General features: G+C 46.3%; 1 protein-coding gene across 7 annotated transcripts in view; it reads left to right on the forward strand.

Annotated features, from left to right (window-relative positions):
• RASGRF2 (Ras protein specific guanine nucleotide releasing factor 2) overlaps positions 1-15744 on the forward strand; it is a 119241-nt gene extending 103497 nt beyond the window's left edge. For 4 of the 7 annotated variants that reach the window (XM_088155995.1, XM_088155996.1, XM_088155992.1 and 1 more), the window contains exons 20-26: positions 4397-4457; positions 4947-5050; positions 6479-6563; positions 7163-7360; positions 8922-9001; positions 9961-10078; positions 10815-15744. In XM_088155995.1, the coding sequence (XP_088012121.1) occupies positions 4397-4457; positions 4947-5050; positions 6479-6563; positions 7163-7360; positions 8922-9001; positions 9961-10078; positions 10815-11045 (877 nt within the window). In that variant the 3' untranslated portion in view covers positions 11046-15744. The remainder of the gene's footprint in view (positions 1-4396; positions 4458-4946; positions 5051-6478; positions 6564-7162; positions 7361-8921; positions 9002-9960; positions 10079-10814) is intronic. The other 3 variants (XM_088155998.1, XM_088155999.1, XM_088155997.1) reach the window with 1 other exon arrangement.
• Positions 15745-16848: the final 1104 nt, after the last annotated feature.

A 16848-nucleotide genomic window follows, 5' to 3' on the forward strand; every position in this document is an offset into this window, starting at 1 on the left:
TATTTAATATCTAGAAAATAATCCATATTTACATTGTTAAAATAGAAATATTTATAAGGTTTAAAAAGCCCAGTGGAGTTGGTGGTGGGAGCAGGGACCTGCTGTCCTGTGAGCTCTCAGTCCCGGGGCATCCTCTGCTCCTCCAGCTCCAGGTGTGGTGCTGCGTTCAGAGGCAGAACCAGCTGCTCTTTGACAACTCAGCCTTGCAATAATCAGAATATCAAACGGGGGAGTAGATTCTGTTAGCCGTGGAAAGGGGTTTTAACCCTTTAAGTGCAGCAGAAATAAGGTGCACAGCTCCATGGTGGTCTGTCATGACAGGAAGAAAGAGCCAAGTTTATTCACAAACACACTCGGTTTTATAGCAGGACTGCAACTCCCAGAGCAGAGAAAAGGAGATTGGTTCAGAGAGAAGACACCCCATTGCCAGGGCCTGGGCACACGCCACAACAGGTGTTCTATCTTTGTTATTAATTCCTTTTTATTGTGACCAAATGATCACCCTGGGAGAAATTCTCCCTGGCTTGAGCTGGAGCAGCTCATGGGCTGGGAACAGAGCTGAGAAGCTCCAGCCTGGAATATTTTCAGGCTGTAATTTTCTTACTTTCTCAATATGTGTCCCACAGGGGATTTGGATTTCCTGGCAGGCTGCCAGCGTTCTTGTGCCAATCTGGAAATGATTTCATGGCAGGTGGGAAATGAGCAGGGACACAGAGGTGACACTGACCTGCCTGTGCCCTCTCTGGCAGCACAGCTGCACCAGCCCAGAGGGTTTGCAGGGCCGCAGGGACACAGCTTTTCCTGCTTTTCCACTAGGAACAGCAGTGCCAGGAGGAGGATGTGAGGGCTTCTCTCTGCCCCGTGCTGCCCTGGCTGGTTCCAAGCCCTGAACCTGCTCTGCCCCAGCCTGGAGAGCCCTGGCTGTTTCTTTCTCAAGCAGAGATCAGTGTTTGCTGTAGGAACCAGGCTCCTGCTGGCCCACAGCTGAGCAGCTCCACTGAGCCTCCCTGCAGAGGCTCCACATCCCTGCCAGGGCATCCTTCCCTTCTCTGCATCCCAGGGGGGATTCTCTGTCCTGGCAGGTGGCAGTCACTGCTCTGACTGTGGAGAGAGGGTCTGCGGTGGGAAAAAATTGTTCCCCGAGTTCCTTCAGCCTTCCATAGGTTCTTAGGGCCATTGTGAAGGGTTTGCACCAGCAAGGAGCCCTGTGTGGTGGGACCCTGTGCACCAAACCACAGAACAAAGAGGAAAAGGCAGGGAATGCAGCACTCCTGCCTCAGTCTCTCCCCTGCCATGCAGGAGATCCTCTCCACTAAATTCCCTGAATTTGGGCATCCTGGCTGTTTCTCCATGGGCAATGGCAGAGCCCAGGGTTTGCTGTGAATCCCCCTGGATGTCCTGGAGACCCCCAGGGTCTGTCCTCTTGCAGAATGTGCAGAGATTCTCCCAGGCTTTGTGCTCCTCTCTTGGCTCCTGTTCCAGGCTCTGGCTTTGAGAAAAGCTGCTCAGGCTGTGCCCTGCTCCTTGGAGACATGTCATCCTCCTCATTTCCTTCTGAACTGACACCTGTCAGCTAACAACACTCAGAGGGAAAATATGAATTACCTGGGACTGAAGGGCTTTTTTTTACTGTTGTTTTACTGAAACCAATTTGTTTGAAGATTTCTGACAGCGTGCTTTTCATAAGAAAGCACAGATCTGTCGTAACTGGAAGTTTTGATGAAACTCATTCAAAAGGTTTCTCTGGCACAGGTTGAAAATGGGAAGGAGGAGCAATCCAGTTGATGTGCCCTTCATAAAAATAGTCACTCACCCACTTGCTAAGTGAGTGCTATAAAATTTTGTTGTTCTGCAGAGGTGCTTGCTGCAGGCACTTTATCTAAAACGTGTTCTGTCAGAATTCTGGGTTGCCTGTCAGCTGTCACTGTAGGCCCTGGCTTCTCAACATCTCAGTTTTTGTGGTCTACTCTTGAGTCTGAAAGGTTGACAAATGCAGAATGGGCTCAGGACAAGCATTTATTGTAAAAAATTCAAAACAAAAAAAATTTCAAGCATTCATGAAAAGAAGTTCATGCTTTCTGAGGCTTACCACGGGTATTTTCTATGGCTCCCTGAAGGATATTGGTTAAAAAAATGTCTTTTTACAAACTGCCCCAGCCTTTGCATGCGTGCACATCCTTGGAAAATCCATCCCCTTGCTAGCAGAGATCAGAGGAGGAGGAAAGTTTGGTTTGTGTTCCAAAGATGCATCATGGTCAGCTCTGGAAAAGGCTCTGTTTGGAATATGAATGACAAGGAAAATGTTGATGGGAGATGCTGAGCTGCTTCATGCCTTGAGTCATCCAACAAAGCAGCTGGTGTTTCTTGCATGATGGGATTTCTGTTGTGTGGACTGACAGGGTTTCTCTTCAGGGTAAAAAAGCTTTTTTAAATTCAGTATTTGTTCTGAAAGCTAGGCAAACCTCTCAATGTACATTTTGCTTGAGATTTTATCAGCCTGGATTACTAACCCCTGAAATCTGGATAAAATTTAATTGATAAAGGAGCAGGAAGGTATAAATTCAGACTGAACAGAACTGAATAACTTTGATAGATAAACGTATCTGGAGAAAAACAGGTTACTTCAAGAAACAGCTTCTCCTTCTTTTTCTTCAGACTAAACATAAATGAAATCGAGGGATATGCAGATGTCAGAATGTGATGGGTGAACTATTGTCTGCCTTGTATGATCTCAGCAAACAACACATCTCAGGCTCTCTAACTTGCACTAGCTTTTAAATATTTTTAATAGGCTTTATGCACCACAAAGAAAGGACGAGATATACATGCTCATGCTAATGTTTGCAGGTAGAAAATTATTTTAATATATATCCTGGTTGGGCATGAAGAATAGTGAGACAGAGAGAGAGAATCTTAATTGATGATTCTAAGAATTAGAAAGATATTTATTTCTTTTATAATTTTTTTCTTCATTTCTGAAGATACTGGAGGAGTCACCCTGCTCAATCCTCCCCAGGGGTGATGCTGCTCAGGAGAGCCCCTTTCTCTTTCTCCCTGTGACTTTTTCCACAAGGATCTGCTTCTTCCCAGCTCCCAGGAGCTCTCCAGGGAGTGCAGTGGGACCTGTCCAAGCAGGGCTGGGCAGCCCAGGGAGTGTCCCCAGTCCTCTGCTGAAACAGCACAGACTGAAGTGGAAGCTGCTGTCAAAAAAATACCTTCATCCAGTCTACAGGTCTGCTGTCCTCTGCAGATTTCACTGAGGAATGTTTATGGATAAAAGGAGAGTTGGTTTGGTGGATTTTTTTCTTCATGAGACCACTGTGCTAGGAAAAAAGCATCTGTTTAGAATGACAGATTGAAAGTCTACATTAAACATGAGATGTCATGGTAGAGAGTATCAGGAAGCAAAGGTGGAGGGAAGTTAACTGCTTTCAGTCTTTTAAGAACCCCATGTTTCATACTTTATTTCATATCAAGCAAATGCAACAACTCCTGTCTCAAGGGCGAGAAGCTGATCCAGCATAAAGTTGTATTTAAGTAATGCAGATGGTGGATTTTCCGAGGTTGATGAGAATGCCTGGGGCAGAGGGACAGTGTGGCTTTCATTGTCACAGGGTGAACCACACCTTCCAGCACAAAATAAGCTGCTCTGCAGGACAGATTGCCAGGCTATTTACGGGCACTGAGGCTGCACTCCTTTATTATCCAGGCAAGAGGCTTAGGGTGCTCCTGGAGAGGTAAACACGCCTTGCCCATCAGGCACAAGGTGTTTCCAGCCCTTGTGGAAAAAAATAAAATTAAAAAAAGTGTTCTGTGTGGATTTGGACGGCTGCAAATGGAGGGAAGGAGGTGTGTGAGATCCTGCCGATGTGTGTCTGCATTTATTTTTAAGATTTGTAATTATGTGCCAATATACTACATCAGGGTAGATGGTGTTTGATAAATACTTACTTTTGCCTAGTTAATTTTTGATCCATTACTCTGAAATAACCATAATAATCACAGGTTTTCTGCAGCAGAATTGGAAACATTCATTAACACTTTTATTCCAGAAAGGAAATAATGTCCTAGCTGCAAGTAAAAGCTGCAGTTTGCTGTTCATTTCCACATCTGAGCTCAGTGTGGGACACTGAACAGGACAATTTCCAGGTTCATTAGCTGAGAGATCCTAAACCTCCATGGAAATACTTACTTGTCTCTGATGTTAGAACATTTTAATCCACTTTTACTTAAAGCAAGACATTACTTTTTTTTACAGATTTTTTTTTTCTTTACCTACTCAATTGCAGACTTAAGATTTATTTTAGATAAACCATTTTGCTGATCTGTGATAAGGTTTTATCAACACCATAGGCAATTTTATTTATGCAGGATGTTCTGCTACTATATTTTTCAGGACTCTTTCCCAGGATGATCAGGACGATAACCATTTGAAAATAGAGGATATCATTCAGATGGTAAGTTCATCTTTAGAGTTAAACATAAATACTCCTATAGAAATGATGTGTGTTTGAGTCAATAAAGTGTAACACAACTGCAGCTTGTAAAGTATTTCTGGAGAGATGTACTGTTCTGTTATACCAGGAGTGTCCATTTCAGTTTAGAGATTGTGAAACTTTGGAGCCCATATAAAAAATGAGCGCTTCAAAACTTCAGTACTTGGATGAAATCTCAACATTTTTTAAAAAAGGGGAAGATATGAATATATACGAGATTGTCAGTGCAGAATGTGCAGAGTTTAATTAACCTGCATTCACACTCCTGAGCTGGTGCGTGCCCGCTCTGTGGATTTCCAGCCGGGCGCTTGTGTTTGCCTGCCGTTGTTATTAATCCTCATTTCTCCTTACCCTGGAGCTAACTGCAGCCCCGTGCAGAAGGTTCCCAGGCAGCTGCTCGTGCCCTGTGGCACACAGGGAGAGCCCTGAGTGTCCCCCTTGGTTTTGCAGCCAGACTGCCCCAAGCCCGAGTGCTTCGAGACGCTGTCGGCCATGGAGCTGGCGGAGCAGATCACCCTGCTGGACCACGTCGTGTTCCGCAGCATCCCCTACGAGTGAGTGTGCCACCTCGGGGGCTTTGCATCCCTCCCTTTGCCCAGCCACTCTGCACAGGGCAGGAGCTTTGTTGAGGTGGCCAGCGCCCCAAAACCAACTCGGGTTCACGAGTTCTTTAGTGATGGCTGGTTCAGTTGTGGACACACACATTCAGAGAGCTGGGGAATTACAGCCTGGGAATTCTCTCCAGGCCTGGATTTCTCCTGACTCTCAGCTCCATTCCCAGGCTGACAAGCTGACTGCAGCTTCAGTTAGGGAGGAGTCTCCCAGGGTGACAACACGGTGACAAACAGAGTGGAATTCATCACCAACATTAACCCCTGGTGTCTTTCCCGTGGGACACATCCTGAGGTGCTGTCCCAAGGATGTTTTTCCCAATTGTCCAATGAGCTCCTGTCCTGTCCTGGCTGCACTGACACACTTTAAATCCGGGCTGTCTGTACAATAAATTGGCCTTTTTTCCCCAAAGAGGTCGGTGTGTGTTACTGTCCTTTCTCTCTCTTTGCAGTAACCACATTCAGTCTATTGCAAAATGAATTATTTGTTTAATAGACACAAAACTAACAGGCATAAGACTTAAAATAAACTGATACTACACAGGAATAAGGATAAAAAGAAAACCACTACTAGGTGTATTCAGCACAAGGTTAAAGGTACCTCTTAATGATACAGCTAGAGAAGAAATAACATAACTTAGGATTCAATGGATCTTACCATCCAGTTCTTCATGGGTCACACATCAAAATCCTTCCCATCAATCCCCAGGGAAGTAACCACAGAATCTGTGTCCAAACTCCAGGGAGAAGTCTCCAGCACCTTCAGGGTGTAGGAGTTTTCTGCCTTTGTCATAACTCGTGTCTTTTATAGTTTGTAACACAATCAAGAATATTTATTTTATCTCTTCCCACGTCTGTTCTCCAGACTAAAATCTTAATTCTCAGCAGGGACCTGAGCCCTTTTGGTGCCAGAGATGACCCTTGCTGGGCCTTCCAGCCCCTGGGTTATCTGTCCCAATCTGCACCAGCTGTCTGTGGCAGGCAGGGGAGGACAGCCCTGCCACGAGTGTCCCTTGGGGGGACAGGGGCCACCGGGCTGGGGCAGCCCCCACACCCCCAGCACAGCCCTGACAAAAGGGTTTGCACAGAAAAAAGGATAACGTGGTGTAAATAGGGTCACAGAGCTGGAAATTAGGATGGGGTGACTGGGGAGAGGGGATTAAGAGAAAAATAAATCTTCTTTACAATATCTACCATTTCAGACAGCATTAAAAATGGTATAGTGAGATGCTGGAATTAGTGTAAAGCTGTGTGATTAGCTTCCAGCAAATCGAGGTATCCTTGAAATCTGCTTAGGCTATGGTTACAGACAGACTCTGTATTGTGTTTATGAAGATTTTGTTTGCTTTTTTCTCTCCCACCAATGTCTAGAGAGTTCCTTGGGCAGGGCTGGATGAAAGTGGATAAAAATGAGAGGACGCCCTATATTATGAAAACTAGTCAACATTTTAATGATGTAAGTACTCTCAAATACAGATTTGCTTTCTAGGAACCCCGTGGACTGTCTCTGACCTCTGGAACAAAAACACTGGGTTTTGTTGCAGTGTGATGTAATGTGTTGTCTATTAGTGACTGGATGCTGCAGCCTCTTTGTAATTAACCATCTAAATCAAAGCAGATGAAGATTCTCGTTTCAAATAATTGGTACTCAGCATTTCAGTGGCAGTTTAGGAGAGTGGAACATTTTAAACTGCAGCACAGTGCCTTTCAGCCTACTGAAGAAACTGCAATTTCCGCAGAGAGAAACAACACCAATTCTCTAACTCATTTGTATCCCTCAACCTGGCTTTCTCTTTTACCATACTGCTTGAGTTTTACTGGGAGATTTCCCAGTCACTGATGGCTTGGAGACCTTCCCATTGTGTGCCCAACCCTTCTTCCCTGTCCCCATCCTGCCTCGAGCTCCTCTCCCAATGTCCTTTCCACGGGTGTTTATCGGGAGATCAACCTCTGCCATTTCTGTCACGCCTAGCTGGGCGTTCTCCCGCCTCACCCATCAGTTTGTGACACCTCAGAAGGGCTTGTGCCTCCAATCATTTCTCTCTCCGTGGCCAGATGAGCAACCTGGTGGCCTCGCAGATCATGAGCTACGCGGACGCGCCGTCGCGGGCCAGCGCCATCGAGAAGTGGGTGGCCGTGGCCGACATCTGCCGCTGCCTGCACAACTACAACGGCGTGCTGGAGATCACCTCGGCCCTCAACAGGAGTGCCATCTACAGGCTCAAGAAAACCTGGGCAAAGGTGTCCAAACAGGTGAGGGGGACGCGGGCTCGGCGTCCTCGCAGAGCGGTTCTGGGCCCGCCGCTCGCCCTGCCCAGGGGTTGGGACAGGACTCTCCCCTCCTGGGAATATTCCTGCTTTTCCACACCCTGGGACTGGCATTTCCTGGCCAGCACTTCTCTGTGTAATTTTTTTTTTTTTTTTTTCAATGTGGGAACAAAATGTCTTCAATGTAATTGGCGGGCGCCAAGGACTGTGTGGCCTGAATTGCTGAAATGTTCAAGAAAACTGAATTCTGGTATTTTCTGATAGACACATCTGGGTGGTTAAAAGCTATGGTTAAAGCCTGGTCAGGTGCCTAAAATAGGAACTGCCTGTGCAGAAAGCCTTTAGGAAGGCCAGAACCTCTCAAATTCCTGAGTTTTCTTAGCCAGAAAGAGAGTGTTGATGTAAAGTCTTGTTTCTCATTTGGGAGCTCAAGGTTAGGTGCAGTGAACACCTCCCCTAAACTTTTACCTGGCTGCTGAGAATGTCAGCAAAAACTCTGAGAATGACTGCCAGCCACAGAAACAAGACACACACGTGAAAAAAAGGCCTGTCAGGATGAGGACAATCCAGCCTTTTGTGTTCTGTGTTCCAAATGGGTCAGAGAAATACAATTAAAATATGTTCTGGCTGCACCACCTTCTCCAGTCAGCTTTTTCTCAGCAGCCTCACAGCTGGTGCTGTGCTCTTCTATTTAAAAATCTATTAAAAGTTCTTTCAATACAAACTGTTAAAAGTGAGTTTACCTCCAAGAAGTTTTATGGTCAGAATTTGTTTGATTTTTAAACTTTTGAATTAAAATAAAAGAAACCTAACCCACAGCAGATTGACGTGGTGGCACAGTCCTCTGGTACCTATTGGGAATGCAATCTGGGTTTTTCATCAGCCTGCTATGTAGAAGAAAGTGACTCTGTGTGCCTACAGCTGTCTCTTAATTGGAAATTTGTTTACAAATGTAATGAACTTCTCATCATTCTTACACTCGAGTCTCAAGTCAGTCGCATGAACAGGCTGAAAATCAAATTTATTTCACTTAAGAACAAACCAGGGTCTGGTGCTGCCCACTGACAGTGATTTGTGTAAGACATGACTATATTCTCATTGACATACTCAGCTTTTCTCTGGGACTTGGAGGCAAAATCAGCTCAGTGCAAGCCCCAAGGCAGTGGCCACCCCTGGCTGCCACCAGCTCCAGTAAATGCAGCTGAGGATCCTCAGCACCATGTAGGATCTGTTGTATTCCTGTGTGCACAGAAAGCTGAATTCCAGACCATTAATTCAATAAACGTGTGGGTTTTCCTCCATTTGCAGGGTAATAATATTAGCATAAATACAGGTTCTGTGTATCACTCATAGGGAAACTTTAATGCTGCCTAATCTCCATTTTCAGGAAGACTGGAGGAACTGCAGTAAAGCTGAATTCCTAATGCCTGTTGTACTACTCTTGAACATGGGGTGGGCATGATAAGTGAATTACACCTTTGTTGGAATCTAATTCCAGTCATTTACATGCACCAGCAATGACATTTGTAATGCATTTTCCTCCTAGACAAAAGCACTCATGGACAAGCTTCAGAAGACTGTGTCATCTGAAGGAAGATTTAAAAACCTGAGAGAAATGCTCAAAAAGTATGCCTCCCTACACTCTACAACTGTGTTTTGTTACAAACAGCACATAGTTCATGTTAAAGATTAATTGGCTTTGATTAAGCTTTAATAATTTATATTTTTTTTGCCTAGTAACCTTTTAAATTCTAGGTTGATTCTATTTGGCATTATTGTTTTGCTGAACATGCTGTGATTGAATACCCCTGATGGGTAAACACAGTGGCTCCAGAGAATTACTGAAACAAATTAAACTATTTTTCTGTGTGAACATTCCCTGTTGGGGTTTCACATACACTGATAAACTTTTTCAATAAGTGTAGAGCCAGCTTTATAAATTAAAGTGTTTATGAAAACCAGTATTGTTCTAGTTAAGAATTTTAGGGCTTTGAGACTAAGCCTGTGTCAGGTCACAGGCGCATTTGTATGACAACAAATTATGTTTCTTCCAGTAAATTACGAGAGGGACAAAAAGACAGGACAAAGGCACAGGGATATTTCTTCTCCTGTGGACTCCCAGCCTGCTGGAAAACAGCCTGCTTCTTTTGTGCAGCAGTCCTTGAATATTGTTTTCTTTAATTGATTTTCCAGATTGCATTTGACATTCTGTAATTTTGGTATGCAGGATATTCCATGTCAAGTGTTCTACAATTTATGTACTGATTCCAGCTGCATAAAAACCTGATTTTTTGGTGAGTTTTGTAATTGGAAGCAGGCTTTTCCAGAATCGAGTGGCACAACTACCTCAAGTGATCTTGAGAGAAGCCGAGAACTGAGCAGCCAGAATAATTAATGGTATATTTTTAAAATGGCAATAATTTTAGATACTGGGCAGAATGCATTCAATTTATCACAGGCAGAGCAAACACAACTCCAGCAGAGCCAGAACAACCCATTGAAGCAATGAAGAGTTTGTGCAAGTTAGAAAAAAATTAATTTGCAAATGTTGCTGCAGGCAAATAAGGTGATTTGTTGGTTTACAGCTGTAACCCACCTGCTGTTCCCTACCTTGGGATGTACCTGACTGACCTGGCATTCATTGAGGAAGGAACACCCAACTTCACTGAGGAAGGCCTTGTCAATTTTTCCAAAATGAGAATGGTAATTTTCAGTTTCTTACACGCTTCGCCAGCAGGTGTTTAATTGTGTGAGTTAATTATTGATTTAATTGTGACTCCTCTGGATTTACCTTTGGAGAAATCAGTGCAGGAGAGGCAGCGATTGGAGAGCAATTCCAGTCTTCTATCCCCACCTTCTGGCAGGCTGGGCACTTTCACAGCTTTTCACAGAATTTGTCCCCAGTTTATTTGCTTAGAAAGGACAGCAAAAGCAGCTGCCTGCAGCTCGTGCAGGAGCAAGAAAAAGCTTTTTTTTTACATAAGCAGAATTACGGGGATGCAGTGATTCACCAGGAAGCAGTAATCACAATGCTCTTCTCCAAGCATGCCCTGGTCTGTCTGAAAAGCACTTTAAAGTCGATGCCTCTCCCCCTGCCGTGTAATGCTGCTTTGTGACAGCTCCTCGCAGGGAAGCAGGGAAATTTCTCCTCTAATCTCAGCCTAATGCCCATCCTAGGGCTGCACTCTGCAGCAGGGACTCGAGGCAGAGAGCAGGGAGCTTTCATTACGGGCAGAGAATAATTTCCCTCGGGTCTGGCTGAGAAATAAATGTTTGTTTTGGGAAAGTGAAGTCCCGGGGAGCTGTTGGGAGATGATCTCTACCCTTCCCTTTCCTCCTCCCGAGTTAAATGGAATAATTCGGTGCAGAATTCCTGCTTTGTGTGGCTCAGCCGAAGCCGTGCCGTGGTTGCACTTACATGCATGTGTTCTTTTGAAAGATCTCACACATTATCAGGGAAATCCGCCAGTTCCAGCAGACCTCCTACCGCATCGAGCACCAGCAGAAGGTAAGGCTGCTGCCGCTGGCACCCGGCAGTTCCTGTCAGGTACAGAGAAAGGTGGTGTCTGCTGCTCCCGCCCATGGAGGAGAGGACAGACAGACACATGGACAGAGCCCTGGGGCGGTGAGACGCTCACCCTGCGGGGACTCTTGGTTTGATGCATTATAAAGAAGTTTTTTTGCTCCTTTGGAAGGTCTCTGGGGATTCCAGCCTTCGAGGGCGTGAGGGGTTCAGACAGAGGTGTGTTCTCCCTGCCCTGAGATGCTGGGATGAGGGTCAGGAGATGCCCCAAGCACCTCCCGAGGCATCCTGCAATTCTTTTTCCCTTTCTCCTTTCTCGGGAGTGATGCAGCTGGTCAGTGCCTTCAGAGAAGGCTCAGCTCAGACTCCAGGAGAGCAGCTTGGGCAGAGTTAACCTGGCAAAGGATTTGCCCATCCCTAAGAGGAATTAATCCCAATTACTTCTCAGAGGGCTGCGTCTTTGTGCCAGCAGCATTCCCAGCAGAGGTTGGGTTTCTCAAGAAAGCAGCACGGGGCGAGCTCGGTACCCAAAACGTGCTGAAAGGGCAAGAAAGCTGGGGAGATTTCTGTGTCAGCCACCATGCAGGCTGTCCCCTCTGTGTTTCCCCACCCCAGGTCACCCAGTACCTGCTGGACAAGACTCTCATCATGGACGAGGACACCCTGTACGAGCTGTCCCTCAAGATCGAGCCGCGGCTCCCCGCCTGACGCTGCCGCCTGCCCGGGGCCAGCTGGCAGCTCTGGGACACCCGCACAACCATGCATGCCTAAAACACAGCCAGAGCATCTCTGACCAAGAGTGCCAGCTCTCTTCTCCTGTAAGAGATCCAGGGTCTCACCGCCTTTCCCTCTCAGGCAACGCGAGCGAGTGCTGGAGGTGAAAGTCAGACCCTTCCTACCCGGCTTCAGCGATTTCTGCTTTGCAAAGATCACGCTTGGCATTAGGGACCATGGCTTCGTGGGAAACAGGAGACTTTCCTGTGAACAGGCACTCACTGCAGCCATCTCACATGGCAGTTCCAGGGTACGGATTTAAAGGGTGGTAATATACTCAGGTGCATTAGGCTGAATAAGCAAGGTGAGGTGGCTGGGTTGATGGCTAGCGATGTGTTCACTGAGGCATAATGGCTGTGGTGTTCTCATTGTGTTAATTTCATTGAAAAAACAGAGTTTTAGCACTCGTCTACTACTTTGGAGTGATGTTAAGGCAGCATCTAGTAGCTTCAGATCTGCAGTTGTTCAAAACACCTGCTGTACATTTAATGCTGCTCTCTGTAAAACATTTTCTGCTTTAAATGTCTCATCAGCCTTCTCTAAGGTGACTGATTGTATCTATAAAAATTTCTTGTAAATATCTTTTTCATCAGTGAGAGTATTTACAGCGTGGAGGGCACATGGACTGGTGTAATAGTTGTAAATAGTTGCCAGCTGGGAAGGAGAGGGACCCAGAGGAGTGGTGCAGGGGATGGAGAGTCACGTTGCACACAGCGCTGGAAAAGGCACTTTATTTTCCTGCACCTCCTGCAGCTTCTCTGACAAGTCAGGCTACAGAGCACTTTCTGACACACTGTGGAGAGAAATACATGTCCTTGTGGCAGCAGGTGGTGATCAGCAGTGAACACTTGGAGCTGGAGTGACAGTTTTGTTTTACGTAGAATCGGTGGTTTGAAAAATCGAACATGTCAGTGGCAAACACTGAATGCCAGCAAACACAAAGTATGTGTTTTTATCGGAGCTGGTAACTATCACCTGCATATATGTTTGAGAAAATGTGCTATTTGTAAATGTTCTCAGAGCCTCTGCTTTTGTGACGTACCAGGTAGATAGATGTAATTTCTACAGTAGTTGGTACTTGTTGTATTTTCCTCATCAAGAGTGGCCTGTTGTAGCTGCATGGGAAGTGAGCTCAAATGCTGTGAAGGACATCATAGTAGAAAACACAGGTGTTAGCACTGTTGAAAACAAAAATTGGCTGGAAAAGTGTCCTTTTCCAATGATACTCCTCAGCCAGTTGAAGAAATAGGGCTATATCACCGTATACCTCCCTTAAATCCTCTCAGGGAGACAGATGTTTAGAATAGATTGTGACTTAGGCCTATTTGATCTGACATATCTTATGCAGTCGTGATGCTTCTTAACGCTGGTGGTGAAAAATGGACCTGCCTGGCTTGTGGTTTTTGTCTTTATTTGCACTTTAATTACGTGGCTGGCCCAGCCCAGAGCTGCACAATGAGTTCCATTCCTTCTGTCTGAGTGTGACTGCCAGCATCTGCAAATGTACCTTAGCAACTGTAAATTTCATTAAGGTCCTTCTCCACAAGGACCATCTCCTTGTAAATAACTGCATGGGGAGGTGTCACAGATACTGGAAAATTCCTTCGCTTGAAAAGCAGACAGCAGGAGAGGTGGAAATGCTGGGAGCAGTTTAAATAGCTCTGGCTAATGATTGCTGTAGAAATGTTACTTATAGAAGCTTTGTATTGTAAAAAATGTGTTTGTTTCTTGTGACTAATGATTGACAAGAAGCTGATTGCATCCCAATGCATGATATGAGGAGAAAAGAAAAAAAAAAAAAGAGCATGGGTTATTTGGACCACAAACCCAACTGAATGTGTATTTTCTGTACAAAGGCAGTTACCATTCAGTAGTTTGATAAAACACTTTGAAGAAATGGAGCGACAGGGAAAATGTGGTCCAAAAAGTGATTTCTTATGTTGGTTTTATTGTTTCATTGTTAACAAAACGTGTAACAGCTGTCAGTGTGAATGGGCATCTCTGTTGTACGCTGTGAAGTGCTGCTTCATCTGCCTGTACCCCGTTGTACCAAATCTGGATGTTCTTAGGGTTACAGGGTACAAATCCTCACCGTGCTCCTGCCACGCCGTCCTGTGCTTCACACGTGTGTGCTGTCCGTGCACTGTGCTGTGCTCGTGTGCTGGGAGCAGGGCACGGGGGCAGGCCCGGGCTCTGCCGGAGCTTGGAATCGCTGGGAATGTGGGAGTCCAGCCCCTTTGGGAAAGCACATCCTGCTCGTATGCCAAAGGTTGCCTCTTGCCCCAGTGGCCAGTTTAGGTCAGAATCAGGAGAGTTCGGAGGCTTGATCCGTGTTCGTAGCAGCAGCAGCAACAAAACCGTTTAAGAATCATTGTGGTCGCAGTAATGTCTGACTTGCCGATGATGTTTTTGCTTGGGGATACAATGCTTTTGTCAAAGCACAGGAAGAAGTGAGGACGCCCCGTGCCGCCCGCAGCCGCGCCGTGAGCACAGCTGGAAACAGCTGGGCTGGGCTGCGGGCTGCGTGCTGCACCTCGGGGCGGCCCGAGTGCCTCTGCTGCAGCCCTGCCGCTCCTCTGGGCTTTGGCAATAGTCGGTAGGCAGCAGCCACCTGCTCGGTGCGAGGCTTCGCCTGGCTCCAGCCCGACCAGCCCAGCCCAGCGCTGTCCCTGTGCGGCGCTGGGCTGCTGCTCCCTGTGCCGCCCCAGCGCAGCCACACGGCGTTGGGGACAGCCACCCGGGCCACCACACTCCCACCCTCTGCCTCTGCTGCTCCGGGGAGCCTGGCTCTGTCTCCCTTCGCATCGTGTCCCTCGCGGCGGGAGCATCCCGGCCCCGCCGAGGGAGCTGGAGCAGCCCCGCCAGCGAGGATGCTCTGCACAGGGAAGGGCAGAAGCGCCTCTCCAGTTGCCTTCTGAGCCCCCCAGCCTGCCGGCCGCGGGCGGGGGATGCTCCGAGCCCGGCGGGGCCGTGGCGCTGGCCGCGATGGGGATAAAGCGATTTTCACGCCCGCGGCTCCGGCGCCTTGGAGCGCACCCGTAGCAGCCCAGGTGTGCCCGCGGTGAGCCGGGAGCCTGGGCGGCAGCACAGACACGTCCCCTCCAGCCACGGAGAGCGCTCGTCACACGCTGACACAGGGTTAGAGTTGCCTTCACCCCCAGCCCCGTCCCCCACCCCGAACCCAGCTGTTGTTAGCGATGCTCACCCCGTAGGTGAAAACCTGTAGAACTCACAGTGGCGGTGTGTGTTCGTCCTGTCCCTTCCCTCTGGCTAGTCCTGTGACACACAGACACGTAGCTTCGTGGTGAGAGGTGACACCCGGCACCGATCACCCTGATTTCCGAGTAAGGAGGAGGTCCCCGTCCCTCTTTCTGCTTTCCTAGTTTTTAAAACTGATTATTGTTCTGTAGGATAAAAAGGAACTTAATTATTTTAATTATTTATTAACTTAAACCATGTTGATTTTGATTTCAGGACATGTTACTTATCCCGAATTTTCCTTCATGTGTATTATTTATTTTAAGGGTTTTCCAAATCATTGTTTTGTTTGTATCAACATTCAGTCTTTCATCCTTTCACTCTTAGCAAGAGCATTAAACCTTGATGACTTACATCCCTCACCCACTGAGACATTTTTACCCACTCATAATTTTACTCACCAAGGGCAAAACCCTTCAGACCTCATTCTGATAATACCTTAGGCTTCACCGAGAGCTTTTCATAAGTCTTTGGGGATCTGGCTCTCAGCTATTTGCCTGTTACAGTTTTTGCCTCCAAAGGTCAAATGTCTCTGTCTAGGATGCTTCATGTCCAAAATGCTGCTCAGTGATTGTTGTTCTGTTGTACCTTCACTCTGAGGTAGTCTCTCCAGTTCTGTTTCCTAGGACAGTAGATGTGTGTTTATTTGACAGATGTACCTATATCAAACGTGTTACTTAGTGCACAATCCAGATGTTTTTGCATGTATTGCAACTTCTCTTTTGACCTGAGGTTATTGCTTTGTATTGTTAGTAAGGCATACCAGGCAAGGTGTTGTGCCTGTGTGCTAATAAACATTCTTTTCTTTCCCGAATTTCAAGAGTCCTCACTGGAATTTATTATTTTACCCCCTGTCATGAATAATTCAATCTACTCCTTCTGAACTACTGAGTCCCTTAGAAAAGCAAGTCATTGAAGAGGAAAAGAAAAAGGGAAAATTCTGGGTCTGTACTGGGGAAAAATGGTTCAAATTGCTGAGTTTTACTCTTCGTTTTCACTCAAGATGCATTGCAGCTGCCATGGGCATCACTGGTAATAAGTGACACTGGGTTGGGACTTGGGTCTACACATCCCTTGCTTTTCCTGGGCTGCTGTCCTGCCCTGGATTTAAAAGAACAATAAAGGCACATTTTACACACAGGAAAAGGCAGAAAACACAAAACCACAAAAGCGGTTTGTAAGTAGGTCGTGTCCCTCCCCTTTGGATAGGAAAACAAATCACATGGAGATAAAATGACTTTCAAATTGAAGAAAAATAGTTGACAGAGGTTGGGAGCACAAAACCAGGTCTCCAGCTGGTGCTACATGGTTTAATCACTGGGTACAGCTTTTCCATGTTGAACTCAGTAATTTCATGAAAACAGAAAGATTCCTCTCAAATTTGTTTCAAGAATTAACATTTTAGATAAGTAAACAGAAATGGCACAGCAGGTCTGGGTAAGAAGGAGATACAGCAAGTGACATAATAAAATCAGCTTCTCTTCAGTACTTTGTGACCTTCTGGCCACATCTTCTCCATTCTGCTTACATTTGTGGTGTTTCACATAAAAACTGAAATTAGCCGAGAGAGCAACTTACCCTTCAAGTTGTCAATGGAAGAAAAAAAAAATTGTAATACTTCCCAAGCAGCTCTGTTTAAAAGTCTGCAGGATAATTAATTTCAAATTGTTTTCCCAACACTTTAAACCATTCATTGTACTTATGCCAAACAGTTGGCTGATTTGCATCTTTATTCTAAGGCCATGATTTTAGGATCACAGAATGGTTTGGGTTGGGAGGGATCATAAATCCCATCCATCCCTCCCCATCCACGGCAGGGACACTTCCACTGTCCCCAGTGTCCAGCCTGGCCTTGGGCACTGCCAGGGATCCAGGGGCAGCCACAGCTGCTCTGGGCACCCTGTGCCAGCCCTGCCCA

Source organism: Sturnus vulgaris, chromosome Z (assembly GCF_052056855.1).
Source record: "Sturnus vulgaris isolate bStuVul1 chromosome Z, bStuVul1.hap1, whole genome shotgun sequence".
NCBI lineage: Eukaryota > Metazoa > Chordata > Aves > Passeriformes > Sturnidae > Sturnus > Sturnus vulgaris.